This window comes from Oncorhynchus mykiss, chromosome 7, assembly GCF_057628025.1.
Source record: "Oncorhynchus mykiss isolate SJ-2025 chromosome 7, ASM5762802v1, whole genome shotgun sequence".
Lineage (NCBI taxonomy): Eukaryota > Metazoa > Chordata > Actinopteri > Salmoniformes > Salmonidae > Oncorhynchus > Oncorhynchus mykiss.
This window is the reverse complement of record NC_143028.1, coordinates 27,326,269-27,345,000: the sequence shown is the minus strand read 5'-3', so window position 1 is coordinate 27,345,000 and position 18,732 is coordinate 27,326,269. Positions and strand designations below refer to the sequence as shown.

General features: G+C 42.5%; 1 protein-coding gene across 14 annotated transcripts in view; it reads left to right on the top strand.

The window, feature by feature from the left end:
• Positions 1-18,732, top strand: part of LOC110527654 (ATP-dependent chromatin remodeler CHD6) — a 99,493-nt gene that overhangs the window by 41,492 nt on the left and 39,269 nt on the right. For 13 of the 14 annotated variants that reach the window (XR_016497167.1, XR_016497166.1, XM_090240594.1 and 10 more), the window contains 8 exons: positions 345-462; positions 777-863; positions 1,039-1,173; positions 1,480-1,601; positions 5,877-6,120; positions 15,627-15,803; positions 16,034-16,177; positions 16,913-17,168. Coding sequence is in view for 12 of the 14 variants with exons in the window: in XM_090240594.1 (XP_090096720.1) it covers positions 345-462; positions 777-863; positions 1,039-1,173; positions 1,480-1,601; positions 5,877-6,120; positions 15,627-15,803; positions 16,034-16,177; positions 16,913-17,168 (1,283 nt within the window). In the remaining 2 variants the exon portion in view is untranslated. Of the gene's footprint in view, positions 1-344; positions 463-776; positions 864-1,038; positions 1,174-1,479; positions 1,602-5,876; positions 6,121-6,240; positions 6,313-15,626; positions 15,804-16,033; positions 16,178-16,912; positions 17,169-18,732 lie in introns of those variants that run through there. The other variant, XM_090240603.1, reaches the window with a different exon arrangement.

The window sequence follows — 18,732 nt, the reverse complement described above, 5'->3', positions numbered from 1 at the left end:
TTATTTGATGAAACATTGAATTTGGCCTTACTGCAATTAACCCATATAAACACATTGAAGATTACATTCATACCTGGGAAAACGGATAGTAAAAGCTGTCATCAAGGCACTTTTTTTTGGTTACTACATGATTCCATGTGTATTATTTCATAGTTGTGATGTCTTCACTTTTAATCTACAATGTAGAAAATATTAAATATAAAGAAAAACCCTTGAATGAGTAGGTGTGCAAACTGCTTTTGCATCCTTTTGCCTAATTACTCTCATTTCAATAAAGTTGAAGGTCAATGTACCCCTTGCCCCCTTGAATATTTTAATTGAACCATCCTACCTTTTGCTCATAGCTCCTACCTGCATTGTAAATGGGCGACATTGGAGGAGTTGGAGAAGGACCCTCGCATCCAGCAAAAAATCAAGCGCTTCAGGACTAAGCATGCCCAAATGAAGCACATATTTGTTGAGGTGAGGCTACTCTTATGTTCTTCTGACATAATTTCATGGTTTTATGTATATAAAAACTATTTGTTTTTATGTTATATGAAAATGTACTGTATGGCTAAGCTGCAACAGTGGATTTTATTTGTAGTGGTATCTGTATTTAGCATCAAACATATATTTTGTTTTCTGCGAAGTGCAAATGTACACCAATACAAATTTAAAAAACTGTCCCATCGTAGCCATTCAATACATTTTCATATGACATAAAGAAATAAATGCATAGCTATGTAAGGAATCACATGAAAAGGATGATATTGATTGTCTACTCCTCCATGTAGCCGAATGAAGACCTCTTTAACCCTGACTACATAGAAGTGGATAGAGTTTTGGAGGTGGCCATCACTACAGACACAGAGACAGGAGAGGTGAGCCAGGGAAAGCCAGTTGCTCACCACAAGTGAGGGGTGTTTGTGTGTTCGGACACACGTGCTTCAGTCAGTGTATCTGACTGACTCACTGGCTAATTCTGTGTCTGTGTGTCTGACTCATTGACTGTCACTGTCTCGCTGTGTTCGCATGCATGCATGTGTGTGTTTACAGGAGGTGACACACTACCTGGTGAAGTGGTGCTCCCTGTCCTATGAGGAGGCTACATGGGAGCTTCAGGAAGATGTGGACCCGGTGAAGATTCGGGAGTTTGAGGAGATCAAGAGAATCCCTGAATTCAAATTTGTGGTGAGTGGGAAAGAGTAACTCCTTCCCCTGTAATTTACAACATTTGTTCCTTTGTTTAAAAATGTAAATTAACAATCAGCAATGTGTCTGAATTGGATGTTCTGTTTTTGAAGAGTAGCTTTTGATGTGTCTGTGTGTGACTGAGAGTTGGTCAGGTATTCTGTGCATTTGTGGGCGTGCGCAGTACGTGTACCTGTCCAGTCGACCTCAATGTGTGTGTGATGCTGTTATTTGAGATTGCCAATCCGTGTGTGTGTGTGTGTGTGTGTGTGTGTGTGTGTATGCGCACGTGTCCACTCTGAGTAGGAAAGACCTCAGCCAGACAAGTGGCAGAAGCTGGACAAATCCAAAGACTATCGAAACGGGAACCAGCTGAGAGAGTACCAGCTGGAGGGAATGAACTGGTTGCTCTTCAACTGGTACAACAGGTAAGAAAACTGCAACTCCTCCTCCCCCAAATATATACATAGTCCCCCTCATGAATAGTAGACTTACTGCTCAGGTAGCAATCCACCACTAAAAACGTCTCGTAGATAAACAATCTGAAACATGCATGAGCGCACCAGCTGTTCTGGAAGACTGTGATCACGCTCTCCGCAGCCGATGTGATTAAGACCTTTTAAACAGGTCAACAGACGGATTCCCAGGATGTGTACTGCGAGCATGCGCTGACCAACTGGCAAGTGACATTTTCAACCTCTCCCTGTCCGAGTCTGTAATACCAACATGTTTTACGCAGACCACCATAGTGCCTGTGCCCAAGAACACTAAGGTAACCTGCTTAAATGACCACCGACCCGTAGCACTCACATTTAGCCATGAAGTGCTTTGAAAGGTTGGTCATGGCTCACAACACCATTTTTCCAGAAACCTTAGACCCACTCCAATTTGCATAGCGTCCCCAACAGATCCACAGATGCAATCGCTATTGCACTCCACACTGCCCTTTCTCACCTGGACAAAAGGAACACGTGGGAATGCTATTAATTGACTACAGCCCAGCGTTCAACACCATAGTGCCCTCAAAGCTCATCAATAAGCTAAGGACCCTGGGACTAAACACCTCTGCAACTGACTAACTTCCTGACGGGCCACTCCCAGGTGGTAAAGGTAGGTAACAACACATCCGCCACGCTGATCCTCAACACAGTGGCCCGTCAGTGGCCCCCCACAGTCCCCTCCTGTACTCCCTGTTCACTCATGCCAGGACAACAACCTCTCCCTCAACGTGATCAAGACAAAGGAGATGATTGTGGACTACAGGAAAAAGCGGACCAAGCCTGCCCCATTGTCATCGACGGGGCTCCAGTGGAGCAGGTTGAGAGCTTCAAGTTCCTTGGTGTCCACATCACCAACAAACTAACATGGTCCAAGCACACCAAGACAGTTGTGAAGAGGGCACAACCAAACCTATTCCCCCTCAGGATTTGCCATGGGTCCTCAGATCCTCAAAAGGTTATACAGCTGCACCATCGAGAGCACTGGAATGGCAACTGCTCGGCCTCCGACCACATGGCACCACAGAGGGTAGTGCGAACGGCCCAGTACATGACTGGGGCCAAGCTTCCTTCCATCCAGGACCTCTATACCAGGCGGTGTCAGAGGAAGGCCCTAAAAATTTGTCAAAGACTCCAGCCACCCTAGTCATAGACTGTTCTCTCTACTACCGCACGGCAAGCTGTACCGGTGCACCAAGTCTAGGTCCAAGAGGCTTCTAAACAGCTTCTACCCCCAAGCCAAAAGACTCCTGAACATCTAGTCAAATGGCTACCCAGACTATTTGCATTGCCCCCCCTCCCCCTCTTTACACCACTGCTACTCTGTTGCAATCTATGCATAGTCACTTTAATAACTCTACCTACATGTACATACTACCTCAACTAACCGGTACCGCCGTACAGCGACTCTATCAGTACCCCTCAGTATATAGTCTCGCTATTGTTATTTTACTGCTGCTCTTTAATTACATGTTACTTTTATCTCTTATTCTTATCCATAAATATTTTTTAACTGCATTGTTGTTTAGGGGCTCGTAAGTAAGCATTTCACTGTAAGGTCTTCACCTGTTGTATTTGTCACGTGTGACTAATAAAATTTAATTTGATGTGTGAGGAAATACGTATTTCTAAGGTTTTGATCAGTCACCATGGTCAAATAGTTTGCCATGGTGTACTGTCAATTTGGGGCCAGATAGCACTGCAATTTGCTTTGTGCTTGTTTCCCAATAGGTAATGTAGTTTTGTTTTGACTTTGTTGTAATTTGGTTTATTCTGATTGATTGGCTGTTCTGGTCCTGAGGCTTCAGTGTGCTCGTTGAACAGGTTTGTGAACTCAACACCAGGACCAGCTGGATAAGTCGACTCTTGTCTTTACTCAATCTTGCATTGCAGGGCTTGGTAATGATATGAGAGTGGATCACTGTGTTTTTTTTTCATTTTTTTTTTTATTACTAGTGGTTATTGGCCTAAATTTCCTCTGGACATGTTGGAGAATCTTATAGAACTCTGCATGCAGGGTTAAAGTGGGGTGTTTGTCCCATCGTGTGAAATCTTGTTTTGCAAGTGTACCCCACAACTCGCTGCCATAACGTGCAATTGGTTCATTGACACATTCAATTTGTTTTGTCCAAATTTTAATTGGTATTTCAATTTTAATTAATTTTTAATGGTGTAGAATACCCTGCGTTCATTCACCTCATTTAGGTGTCCAGTTGAGTTTATTTTTAAACCAAAGTAATTGTAGTCTGTGCAATTCTTTATATATTTGTACCTGGAGATCTGGATCTTCTCTGGAAAATCAATATTTTACTGACAAGGCCCAGGTCTGGCAGTACTGCTCTAGCAGGTCCAGGCTCTGCTATAGGCCATGTGCTGTGGCTGATAGCAGGCACAGGTTATCTGCAAAGACCAGGCATTTAACCATTTAAGACAAACACAGTGGCTGAGGATATATAGAATAGAGAATAGAGATATTGAAGAGCGTCGTGCTCAACCCTGTCGAAGGCCCCGCACCTGGTTAAAGAATTCTGTCATTTTCTTTCCAATTTTGATACTGCACATATTGCCAGTATACTTTGATTTAATTATGTCATATGTTTTACCCCCTCAACCACTTTCAATAAATTCGTAGAACAGTCCTCTATGCCAAATAGAATCAAATGCTTTTTGGAAGTCGATAAAGAAAGCGTATATTTTTGTGGACTTGTTTATCTATCAGGGTATGTAGGGTGTATATATGATCGATCGTGCAATGTTTTTGGTACAAATCCAATATGGCTTTTACTCAGTACATTGAGCTTATTAACCTTTTCACGTGTGAATTCCAAATAGCTCTAACGGTCACCCCAGTCTATTGTTGTTTTATGCGCATGATATCAGAATGCACTGTTCCAAAATGTGATTTTTACGCAACAGGATAGTTAAACACGCGCTGCTCTCAAATCAAGACACATGCTACCTGATAATTATCTCTAGACTATATTTCAACTTGTGTGTCCTTCCTCATTAATTCACATAGAATGTAGCCCATTTCACTGTTTGCGGACAATTTGTTTGAGGCTTTACTGAACCGGACAAACTTCCCTCTTCAATGAGAGACCAAGCACCTCCCTATTGTTACCCCAGATCAAGTATGCAGAAATTTGCACAGTCTAGCACAAACTTTTTTCCCCCTGGCACATTTTCTGGTTGGTGCTCACATTGCCTTGATTGCTTTTTTTTCCTCACAAATAATAACATTGGACATGTGAGTTCCAATAAAAGTAAGTGCCTTATTTTCTCTATATCGTGTTGTCGTTTCTGTTGTAAGCATACCGTATGTATTGAGCATAATGTATTTACTGTTTTATTTACACATTTTCAAGTACTGGTGACAGATTATGCATTCCGATTCTTGCATAGTTTGTAATGGACACATGATCTGTGTAAAATACTTTTTTGAATGTTGAAGTTTAGAACTCTTACATTATAATACTACCAAACTCTTACATTATAATACTACCGAACAGGTTACTGTTCACACAAATGCCTCTGTAATTGTTTCTCACTCACTCAAATCAAAGACCCAAAACATATGTTAACACATGGTGAATAGCACATGCTGCAAAAGCACGTGGTGAAATTCCTCTGTCATAAAACGCCATGCCCCCTTCATACATTTTTGGACAGTTAGCATCCTAGATAGACTACTAACACATTGAAACCAGGCATGATCAAAAGGGGGAGATCAGGTGTTAAAATTAACTCTTGTGACAGACTATTAACATTTAATCTGTCAAGTTTGAGATGGGGACGATATCTTCTGGTGCGGTGGTGGATTAACTTTGCACTACTAACCTGTGAAATATTTGCATCCAAAACATCAGATGCCTCCATGACATGTTGTCATTCTGTGCAGCCTGGATTGTAAACAGGTGGGCTTCTTGGGAAGGTGCTGGGGACTGGCTTTGGCAGAGGCTTCATGACAGTTGGTACTTATCTGTTACTTCCGTTCAGTACAGATTTGAAAACCTCAGCCCCCCCCCCCCAAAATCAAACCCGAGTTGGCAGGCAGGCACTCATGAGATTTGGTTCTAGGTTCGGAGATTAGCTCTACTCTCCCTCAGCAGGCCACTGATTGTCACCCCTCACCCCTTTTAGTTTTATTTGATGAAAATATTTTTGTGTGTTTGACATCACCATGTTTTCCCGACTCTTCCTATACAGGAAGAACTGCATCCTGGCTGACGAGATGGGCCTTGGGAAGACCATCCAGTCCATCACCTTCCTCTTTGAGATGTTCTCCATGGGCCTGCGGGGACCCTTCCTCATTATCGCCCCCCTTTCCACCATCACCAACTGGGAGAGGGAGTTCCGCACCTGGACTGAGATCAACGTCATTGTCTACCACGGCAGCCAGATCAGCCGCCAGATGATCCACCAGTATGAGATGTACCACAAGGACCAGCAGGTGAGCTAACATAGTCTGTGTGTGTGAGACAGTAGGCAGCTGTGAGATGTACCAGCTGGTGAGCTAACATGGTCTGTGTGTGTGAGACAGTAGGCAGCTGTGAGATCTACCACAAGGACCAGCAGGTGAGCTAACATGGTCTGTGTGTGTGAGACAGTAGGCAGCTGTGAGATGTACCACAAGGACCAGCAGGTGAGCTAACATGGTATGTGTGTGTGAGACAGTAGGCAGCTGTGAGATGTACCCAGCAGGTGAGCTAACCTGCTGGGTACAGTGTGTGTGAGACAGTAGGCAGCTGCGAGATGTATCACAAGGACCAGCAGGTGAGCTAACATGGTCTGTGTGTGTGAGACAGTAGGCAGCTGTTAGATGTACCCAGCAGGTGAGCTAACATGGTCTGTGTGTGTGAGACAGTAGGCAGCTGTGAGATGTACCCAGCAGGTGAGCTAACATGGTCTGTGTGTGTGAGACAGTAGGCAGCTGCGAGATGTACCCAGCAGGTGAGCTAACATGGTCTGTGTGTGTGAGACAGTAGGCAGCTCGAGATGTACCCAGCAGGTGAGCTAACATGGTCTGTGTGTGTGAGACAGTAGGCAGCTGCGAGATGGGCCCAGCAGGTGAGCTAACATGGTCTGTGTGTGTGAGACAGTAGGCAGCTGCGAGATGTACCCAGCAGGTGAGCTAACATGGTCTGTGTGTGTGAGACAGTAGGCAGCTGCGAGATGTACCTAGCAGGTGAGACAATGGTGTGTGCATGTGTGAGGGTATGTGTGGATGTGAGACTATGCTGGGCAGATGCAGTGTACATGCATACTAAAATGCAAAGGTTCCTGAGGTGAGCCATTGAATGTGTATGTATGAAATTGCACCACTGTGTACGTGTGTTTGAATCTACACAAGATATGCAGATGTAATGTGTTTTTTCCCTATGGGTCGAACAGAAGCTGTGTGTATGTATGAATCTTCAGAAGACAAAAGGGTGAGCCTTTGCTTGTCTGCTGGATCTACAGTGCCTTTGGAAAGTATTCATACCCCTTGACTTTTTGCAAATTTTGTTATGTTACATAACCTTATTCTAGAATGGACGATTTTTTTAAATATATATTTTTTCCTCATCAGTTCTACACACAATACCCCACAATGACAAAGCAAAAACATTTTATAAAAATAAAACATCCAAATGTATTACAAATAAACATAAATATCACATTTACATAAGTATTTAGACCCTTTACTCAGTACTTTGGCTGCGATTACAGCCTCAAGTCTTCGGTATGAAGCTACAAGCTTGGCACACCTGTATTTGGGGAGTTTATCCCATTCTTCTCTGCAGATCCTCTCAAGCTCTGTCAGGTTGGATGGGGAGTCTCTGCACAGCTATTTTCACGTCTCTCTGTAGATGTTCGATTGGGCCACTCAAGGACATTCAGAGATTTGTCCAGAAGCTATGGTCGTAGTCCTGTTGGAAGGTGAACCTTCGCCCCAGTCTGAGGTCCTTGGCGCTCTGGAGCAGGTTTTTGTCAAGGATCTCTGTATTTTGCTCCATTGATCTTTCCCTCGATCCTGACTAGTTTCCCAGTCCCCGCCGCCGAAAAACTTCCTCACAGCATGATGCTGCCACTACCATGCTTTACCGTAGGGATGATGCCAGGTTTAATCCAGACATGACGCTTGGCATCAGGCCAAAGAGTCTTGTTTCTCATGGTCTGAGAGTCCTTTAGGTGCCTTTCGGCAAACTCCAAACGGGCCGTCATGTACCTTTTTACTGAGGAGTGGCTTCAGTCTGGCCACTCTAAAGGCCTGATAGCTGGAGTGCTGCAGAGATGGTTGTTGTTCTGGAAGGATCTCCCATCTCCACAGAGGAACTCTGGAGCTCTGTCAGTGACCATAGGGTTCTTCGTCATGTCCCTGACCAATGCCCTCCCTCTGATTGCTCAGTTTGGCTAGAACTGTGTTCTTGGGGACCTAGAATGCTGCATACATTTTTTTTGTAGTACCCTTTCCCAGATCTATGCCTCGACACAATCCTGTCTCGGTGTTCTACAGACGATTCCTTCGACGTCATGGCTTGGTTTTTGCTGTGACATGCACTGTCAAGCTGTGGGACCTTAGGTGTGTGCCTTTTTCAAAATCTTGTTCAATCAATTGAATTTACCACAAGTGGACTCCAATCAAGTTGTAGAAATATCTCAAGGATGATCAATGTAAACAGGAGGCACCTGAGCTCAGTTTTGAGTCTCATAGCAAAGGATCTGAATATTTATGCAATAAAACCTGTTTTCGCTTTGTCGTTATGGGGTATTTTGTGTAGATTGAGGGGGGAAAAATTGATTATATCCATTTTAGAATGTAATTTTTATTTGACCTATATTTAACTAGGCAAGTCAGTTAAGAACAAATTCTTATTTTTAATGACAGCCTAGGAACAGTGGGTTAACTTCCTTGTTCAGGGGCAGAATGACAGATTTGTACTTTGTCAGCTCGGGGATTCGATCTTGCAACCTTTCGTTACTAGTCCACCGCTCTAACGCTCTAAACAAAATGTGGGAAAAGTCGAGGTGTCTGAATACTTTCCGAATGCGCTGGGGCCCGCGGAAATCGACTAGGGGTTTAAACCCAGACTTGGACCACACACACTCTCTACCGAATATAGCAGTCAGGGGAAGTCAAATATTGATTGCTTTGCAACTCTCGCAGTTAGTAACTGATTCCTTCCATACCACTCATTCGTCTTGTTGTGTAATGTTAATTTCCAATGGCCGAAGAACACGTTTGTTTGACCTATAATTTCCCTTCATATGACAAGGATTGAAAAGGATTTTCTAGTAGATTGTCGACATGAATTGTAGGGTTGCACATTTTGATTATTCAGAGGTGGACACTTTCTGTGGGAATATATGGGAATTAACGGGCATACAGTGGGGCAAAAAAGTATTTAGTCAGCCACCAATTGTGCAAGTTCTCCCACTTAAAAAGATGAGAGAGGCCTGTAATTTTCATCATAGGTACACTTCAACTATGGCAGACAAAATTAGAAAAAAAAATCCAGAATATCACGTTGGAAAATAAGTATTTGGTCACCTACAAACAAGCAGGATTTCTGGCACTCACAGACCTGTAACTTCTTCTTTAGGAGGCTCCTCTGTCCTCCACTGGTTACCTGTATTAATGGCACCTGTTTGAACTTGTTATCAGTATAAAAGACACCTGTCCACAACCTCAAACAGTCACACTCCAAACTCCACTATGGCCAAGACTAAAGAGCTGTCAAAGGACACCAGAAACAAAATTGTAGACCTGCACCAGGCTGGGAAGACTGAATCTGCAATAGGTAAGCAGCTTGGTTTGAAGAAATCAACTGTGGGAGCAATTATTAGGAAATGGAAGACATACAAGACCACTGATAATCTCCCTCGATCTGGGGCTCCACGCAAGATCTCACCCCGGTCAAAATGATCACAAGAACGGTGAGCAAAAATCCCAGAACCACACGGGGGGACCTAGTGAATGACCTGCAGAGAGCTGGGACCAAAGTAACAAAGCCTACCATCAGTAACACACTACGCCGCCAGGGACTCAAATCCTGCAGTGCCAGACGTATCCCCCTGCTTAAGCCAGTACATGTCCAGGCCCGTCTGAAGTTTGCTAGAGAGCCATTTGGATGATCCAGAAGAAGATTGGGAGAATGTCATATGGTCAGATGAAACCAAAATATAACTTTTTGGTAAAAACTCACCTCGTCATGTTTGGAGGACAAAGAGTGCTGAGTTGCATCCAAAGAACACCATACCTACTGTGAAGCATGAGGGTGGAAACATCATGCTTTGGGGCTGTTTTTCTGCAAAGGGACCAGGACGACTGATCCGTGTAAAGGAAAGAATGAATGGGTCCATGTATCGTGAGATTTTGAGTGAAAACCTCCTTCCATCAGCAAGGGCATTGAAGATGAAACGTGGCTGGGTCTTTCAACATGACAATGATCCCAAACACACCGCCCGGCCAACGAAGGAGTGGCTTCGTAAGAAGCATTTCAAGGTCCTGGAGTGGCCTAGCCAGTCTCCAGATCTCAACCCCATAGAAAATCTTTGGAGGGAGTTGAAAGTCCATGTTGCCCAGCAACAGCCCCAAAACATCACTGCTCTAGAGGAGATCTGCATGGAGGAATGGGCCAAAATACCAGCAACTGTGTGTGAAAACCGTGTGAAGACTTACAGAAAACGTTTGACCTCTGTCAGTGCCAACAAAGGGTATATTACAAAGTATTGAGAAACTTTTGTTATTAACCAAATACTTATTTTCCACCATAATTTGCAAATAAATTCATAAAAAATTCTACAATGTGATTTTCTGGATTTTTTCTCTCTTTATCTGTCATAGTTGAAGTGTACCTATGATGAAAATGACAGGCCTCTCATCTTTTTAAGTGGGAGAACTTGCACAATTGGTGGCTGACTAAATACTTTTTTGCCCCACTGTGTATGCAATTAATATTAATACCATTTAAATGTAGATGTTTTTTTGCATTGGATATATTTACCATATCAAATGGAGACATAAACCTTTTACCTTATCATAAGTAGACATAATTGCAAATAATTATATCCTTCCAATATTTAGTTACGAATTGAACTTTAAATGAGTTGACTCTTCACATGGGATGATTTCACTGAACAACAAAAGGGTATATTGAATGATCCCCAATGATCCATCACATCTCCCAAAAACATTTTCAACATACATTTTTAAAACGATAGTCTAGAAACTAAGGCTTAGGTTGTCTTTCTCTCAGGCTTCCATGTCTTCTTCCTGGACCTCCTCAATGTCCACCTCTTGAACATCAGCCTCTGAGGCCTCATCTTCACTGTCACTTTCCGACCTCGTTGAGGATGGCTCATTGTCAGGCTCAAATTTGCCCAGATGGCCACCAATTTTTCAACCCTTGTATTGGTCAGCCTGTTGCGTGCTTTGGTGTGTGTGTGTGTGTTCCCAAACAAGGATCAGTTGCACTCTGAGGTGGCTGATGTTGGTGGGATTTGGAGGATGATGGAGGCAACCGGGGAAAGAGCCTCAGATCCACAAAGTCCCTTCCACCAGGTGGCTGATGAGATATGTTGGCACGACTGCCATATTGCATCTCCATCCCAAAGCCCTTGCTTGGAAGTGTACTTCGCCAGACTGCCGAGAACCTTGCCCTCATCCAGGCAAAGGTGGCGAGACACGGTATTGATGACACCATAGGCCTTGTTGATCTCTGAACCAGACGGGTTGCTCTTGCCAGTATGGGCTTCAGGCAGAAGTCTTCACGCTTTTTGATACATTTCAGAACTGCTGTTTCCCTGCTTGGAGCAACAGTAAAGTAGGCAGAGCAGTACGGATTTCAAATCAAATTTTATTGGTCACATACACATGATTAGCAGATGTTAATACGAGTGTAGCGAAATGCTTGTGTTTTTAGTTCTCTTACATCTGCAAGCAGAGTCTGAAAATCAGACAGGATGGCATTGTCTCCCTCAATCCAGGCAATGGCTACTGCTATAGGTTTCAGGCTGCTTACCACTCTCTCCCAAAATACATCATCCAGGAGGATCCTCTTGATGGGGCTGTCCATATCGGCAGACACTGATATGGCCATTTCTTGGAGAGACTCCTTTCCCTCCAGGAGACTGTCAAACATGATGACAACACCACCCCAATGGGTGTTGCTGGGCAGATTCAATGTGGTGCTCTTATTCTTCTCACTTTGCTGCTATACCTTCATTACCTTTCGCATATCTAACCATTTCCTTGGCTCTCTTGTAGATTGTATCCATTGTTTTCAGTGCCATGATGTTCTTGAGGAGCAGATTTAATGCATGAGCAGCACAGCCAATGGGTGTGATGTGAGGGTAGGAGTCCTCCACTTTAGACCAAGCAGCCTTCATGTTCGCAGCATTGTCTGTCACCAGTGCAAATACCTTCTGTGGTCCAAGGTCATTGCAGATGAGCTGAAGGCAGTCATCAATGTAGAGACTGGTGTGTCTGTCCCGTGTCTGTGCTCTTGTAGAATACTGGTTGAGGGTTGGAGATGTAGTTAATTTTTCCTTGCCCATGAACATTCGACCACCCATCAGAGATGATTGCAATGGTCTGCTTTCTCTATGATTTACTTGACCTTCACTTGAACTTTGTTGAACTCTGCATCCAGCAAATTAGTAGATAAAGCATGTCTAGTTGGAGGGATGTATGCTGGGCGAAGAACATTCAGAAATCTCTTCCAATACACAATGTCTGTGAGCATCAGAGGTGAAACAGTTGCATACACAGCTCGAGCAAGACATTCATCAGCATTTCTCTGACTACGTATTTCCAATAAGTCAAAACAACTTCTGATTCCAGGAGGGCCATGAGCTGTTGCTATCGATAAGGTGTCTGATTCATCATTTTCACCTCGAATAGAAGTAGAGGAACTTTTGTCAGAGGTTTCTTGTTGTGAGCGCTGAGGGAACCTTATGCACTTGGCCAGATGATTCTGCATCTTTGTTGTATTCTTCACAAATTATTTGGCACAGTATTTGCAAATGTACACAGCTTTTCCTTCTACATTAGCTGCTGCGAAATGCTTCCACACATCAGATAGTGACCGTGGCATTTTCCTGTAGAGATTAGAATGTTTTCATTTTTTTAAAACCCAAATACAGTTCCATGTAGAGATAAATAGTTAAGTAGTTAGATTAAGCAACTCCTTTGTAATATAAATGTTTTAAAATGAAACATGTATGGAAACAGGTGAATTACCACTCCACAGTTAGCAGGCTCAATCAAGCTAAAACCAGCATGGTAGCAAAAACTAACTAGCAGAAATTGTTAACAAATTACTAATTATTTAAACACACTTTGCTGTAGGCTACTATTTACTAGTTAACAAAAATCATGTATGTCATATAAAATATATTTACCCCACCCAGTATTGTAATCAAAACTTACCAGAAAGCATGTAGTCCTTGGCTCAGACAGTGTTGTAGTGTAGGCTCAATAGCATCTCATTAGTTAGCTGTACATGTGATGGAAGAGTGCACTGCACATGTGATGGAACAATGCACTGTGCATGCAGAGGGTTGCAATTCCATTGAATTAGGGCTAGTTTAACCAAAATATGCCACAAGACCTATAATTGCCTTGTGTATCCCACAAAAAAAGGTTCAAGTCAAGTTTTATTGGTCACATACACATGGTTAGCAGATGTTAATGCGAGTGTTGCGAAATGCTTGTGCTTCTCGTTCCAACAGTGCAGTAATATCTAACAAGTAATCTAACAATTCCCAACAACTACCTAATGCACATAAATCTAAAGGGGTGAATGAGAATATGTACATATAAGTATATGGATGAGCGATGGCTGAGCGGCATGAGCAAGGTGCAGTAGATGGTATAAAATACAGGATATACATGTGATATGAGTAATGTAAGATATGTAAACAATATTAAAGTGGCATTGTTTAAAGTCACTAGTGATCCATTTATTAAAGTGTCCAGTGATTGGGTCTCAATACAGTATTTATATGTGATATGAGTAATGTAAGATATGTAGACATTTATTAAAGTGGCATTATTTAGAGCGGCATTGTTTGAAGTGACTAGTGATCCATTTATTAAAGTGTCCAGTGATTTAGGTCTCAATGTAGGCAGCAGCCTCTGAGTTAGGGATTTCTGTTTAGGAATCTGATGGCCTTGAGATAGAAGCTGTTTCTCAATCTTTAGATGTCATGGAGGGCAGGTAGTTTGCCCCCGGTGATGCGTTGTGCAGACCGCACCACCCTCTAGAGGGCCTTGCTGTTGAGGGCGGTGCAGTTGCCGTATCAGGCTGTGATACAGCCTGACAGGATTCTCTTGATTGTGCATCTGTAGAAGTTTGTCAGGGTTTTGGGTGACAAGCCAAATTTCTTCAGCCTCCTGAGGTTGAAGAAGCGCTGTTGCGCCTTCTTCACCACACTGTCTGTGTGGGTGGACCATTTCAGCTTGTCTGTGATGTGCACGCCCAGGAACTTAAAACATTAAACCTTCTCCACTGCTGTCCCTTCGGTGTGGATAAGGGGGTGCTCTACTGTTATTAGCAAACTTTTTTTACTGAATGTAAGAAAAATTACCGGGCTTAACTTTCCATGGAAACCTTCCGACCCTTTGCAACCCTAATGATTTGTAATGATGGCTGCTTGTCTAGCTAGCTAAGATTTTGAAAGTATGATGTTGACATGCTCAGCACAATCAAAGCTACGGTAGAAAAAATATGATTTGATGTCATTTATCTGTGGCCAATGACCTTGAGCCTTCTTGGACGGGCATTTCTACTGTAAATCTGTGGCAGCACCCAAAGGGGCTTGAACTGCTTAGCTCTCCCTATAAATTCTACAGTGATGTAGTGTCCCAATGAGTGACAGAAAGCACTGAGCTAGGCTGAAACACCTGCTTTTTGGAGCTGCCTTACTCCGAGACAATGTTTGTATGTGGCTTCATTATTAAGGAAAAAAAAATTTCCTACATTGTTTGCAAACAGATATATGACACGAATTAATGCCAGAATAACATGGAAAACAGGCTATTTATTTGTATAACAAAAAAAAAATATTTTTAAAAATGTTTTAGCTAAACAGGTGTGCCCTGAATGATTGCTGGTCAAATTGACAATAAAGGCAACTATAGTGGGACTTTGTCCTCGTGTTTCTTGGCCAGTTATATAATATTATTCAATGTTAATTTGAGTTTGCTGCAACTGTCTGCTGCTTGGAAGACATCACAGTTGGAGATTTTCTTCATCATAGACCAGCGAGTGCCCAAGTTACCACGGTAATGGCCCATCCCTTAAAGGGGCAACCAAAATATTCTCACCTAAATGATTGTGCTTGATTTGAGAATGGATCACTCCTAAAAACGTATATAATTTTAGTAATTTATTATCATTTAAACACTCATACTTCAGCGCTTCTCTTTATTTGTGTGCTTCATTTCTACTTGTAATCCTTGTAGAAAAAAATTTCAGAGTAGAGCCCTGGACTATAATAAATAAGCCATATCAATGGCTCATCATATGAAATGAAGCAATTACTTCTTGTTTTAGAAAAACAAAGCATGCTCATCCGTATTTGTTTTTTGGGAGGTGTAATTATGTCGCAAAAATATTTGGGCTGGTAAAGAAATCTGAGTGGCTGGTAGATTTTTTTTAATCTAGCGTTCCGAGATGGAACAACTTCACAGAGAACGCCTGGCATTATGGAATGCACATCGGAATGACGAATATTATGCATTTGGTTATTTGATCAGGGAGGACCGCAATATGTTGCCACTGAAATTTGATTTTACCATGGTAGGATTACACTTATTTACGGGCAGAACTGTTTTTGCTTCTGCCTTCCTGTAGGGCAAATTCACGGCATTCATCGGTTTTAAAGCAGTGTAAATAATTGATCAAATGTTTTATTTTTTTCCCCCCCAATCTTTCCTTTTCTTCCTCCTTTGTTTTTCTCTGTGTATAGGGAAATGTAGTGTTGGGCGGGTACAAGTTCCACGGAGTGATCACCACCTTTGAGATGATCATGGCCGACTGCCCGGAGCTGAAGAAGATCCACTGGCGCTGCGTGGTCATCGATGAGGCCCACCGCCTCAAGAACCGCAACTGTAAACTCCTGGAGGGCCTCAAGCTCATGAACCTGGTGAGGGGGTAGCTAGCTAACTCTTGACCATCTGCATTGTTCTTTGTAGTCAATTCAGTTCAGCACCAGCCAAGGCTGATAGTAGCATGGATGCCCCCCCTTGGTCAAGAGGAAGTACAGCAGAAAAATAAAAAATTTAATCAGCCAGAGTAGGATCTCTGAGTCGGATGATGCATACCAAGTTGTCTTTGAGTGTCATGAACAAAAACTATAAACCCTAACTTCTGTAGGAACACAAGGTCCTCCTGACAGGCACCCCCCTGCAGAACTCAGTGGAGGAGCTCTTTAGTCTGCTCAACTTCCTGGAGCCCCTACAGTTCCCCTCAGAGAGCCTCTTCTTGGAGGAGTTTGGAGATCTGAAGACTGAGGAACAGGTGATTTTCTCAGGGGTACCCTTTTAGGGTGGAAAAAATGTGGGGAAAAGTGGGTAACTTTCCTTGGGAATTTACAGGAATATATATGAAACTTGCAATGGGAATATACAGGAATCCATGGGAATGTTGATTCTTACTCGTAGATACCCTTCAGCAATTTCCTTATAAACGTTGTATCATACACGTAATGACTACTACTACTACTACTACTAATGCTACTGAACAAAACAGTCTGCACTTTACATCATCAAGCAGTTGTTGAATCCGTGTTATCAAATAGTTTCTTCTGCAGATAATTTAAACATATTGTTATGAGTTGCGCCACTAAGTTATTGTTGTGTCTACGACAATTTTATACATTCATTCTAATAATTTAGCAGACTGCCTTATCCAAAGGGACTTACAGGAGCATTTAAGGTTAAGTGCCTTGCTCAACGGCATATCGACAGATTTTTCACCTAGTTGGCTCTGGAATTCGAATGCCCAACGCTCTTAACTGCTAGGCTACTTGCCTCTTGGTTGTCCAGCCCAGACTAAACAAACAATTGTTTTGTCTGAGTCTAAACTTAACATATTGCTAAGTATCATTACTGCAGACCATCAGATCCTGACCACCTCTGTCCTCTTCCCCCAGGGTCGGGGTCAATTTTAATTTAATTCAGTCAATTTATGTACATCCAGAATTGACTGAATTGGAAATTGAATTTACACCACCACCATCTCCTCTTCCTCCAGGTGAAGAAGCTTCAGGCCATCCTGAAGCCCATGATGCTGCGGCGGCTGAAGGATGACGTGGAGAAGAACCTGGCGCCCAAGGAGGAGACCATCATCGAGGTGGAGCTCACCAACATGCAGAAGAAGTACTACCGGGCCATCCTGGAAAAGAACTTCACCTTCCTGGCCAAGGGGGCCAACCAGCACAACATGCCCAACCTCATCAACACCATGATGGAGCTGCGCAAGTGCTGCAACCACCCCTACCTGATCAAAGGTGACGTGTGGACACACAAATGAAAGCACGCATCACACTAACACACACACGCTCTACAAATGTTCGTAGTTCATAGTTCATAATAAAATGTTAACCTCTTTGGGGTAGATGGGAAGCTTGCGTCCCACATGGCCAATAGCCAGGGAAAATGCAGAGCTCCAAATTCAAATACATTTCTATAAAAATCTAACTTTCATTAAATTACACATGCACGATAGCAAGTTAAAGCTACACTCGTTGTGAATCCAGCCAACATGTCAGATTTCAAAAAGGCTTTTCGGGGGAAAGCATAAGATGCTATTATCTGACGATAGCACAACCGTAAACAATGAGAGTAGCATATTTCAACTCTGCAGGTGTGACACAAAACGCAGAAATAAATTGTAAATCATGCCTTTGACAAACTTATTTTGTTGGCACTCCTATATGTCCCATAAACATCACAAATGGTCCTTTTGTTCGATTAATTTTGTCGATATATATCCAAAATGTCCATTTATTTGGCGCGTTTGATCCAGAAAAACACTGCTTCCAACTTACGCAACGTCGCTACAAAATATCTCAAAAGTTACCTGTAAACTTTGCCAAAACATTTCAAACGACTTTTGTAATACAAATTTAGGTATTTCTAAACGTATATAATCGATCAAATTGAAGACAGAATGATCTGTGTTCAATACAGGAGCAAAACAAACTGACGCTACTTTTCTGGTTACGCGCCTCTATCAAAAGGTACACATGAACTGACGTTCGGTCTGAGCTATAGTACTTCTTCATTACACAAAGGAAAAACCTCAACCAATTTGTACAAACTGGTGACATCCAGTGGAAGCGGTAGGAACTGCCAGAAAGTCGATTCGAATTCTGGATTCCCCATGAAAAAGTATTGAATAGACAGTGACTTAAAAATACAAAAAATCTGAATGGTTTGTCCTCGGGGTTTCGCCTACTAAATAAATTCTGTTATACTCACAGACATGATTCAAGCAGTTTTAGAAACGTCAGTGTTTTCTATCCAATACTACTAATAATATGCATATACAGTGCCTTGCGAAAGTGTTCGGCCCCCTTGAACTTTGCGACCTTTTGCCACATTTCAGGCTTCAAACATAAAGATATAAAACTGTATTTTTTTGTGAAGAATCAACAACAAGTGGGACACAATCATGAAGTGGAACGACATTTATTGGATATTTCAAACTTTTTTAACAAATCAAAAACTGAAAAATTGGGCGTGCAAAATTATTCAGCCCCTTTACTTTCAGTGCAGCAAACTCTCTCCAGAAGTTCAGTGAGGATCTCTGAATGATCCAATGTTGCCCTAAATGACTAAAGATGATAAATACAATCCACCTGTGTGTAATCAAGTCTCCGTATAAATGCACCTGCACTGTGATAGTCTCAGAGGTCCGTCAAAAGCGCAGAGAGCATCATGAAGAACAAGGAACACACCAGGCAGGTCCGAGATACTGTTGTGAAGAAGTTTAAAGCCGGATTTGGATACAAAAATATTTCCCAAGCTTTAAACATCCCAAGGAGCACTGTGCAAGCGATAATATTGAAA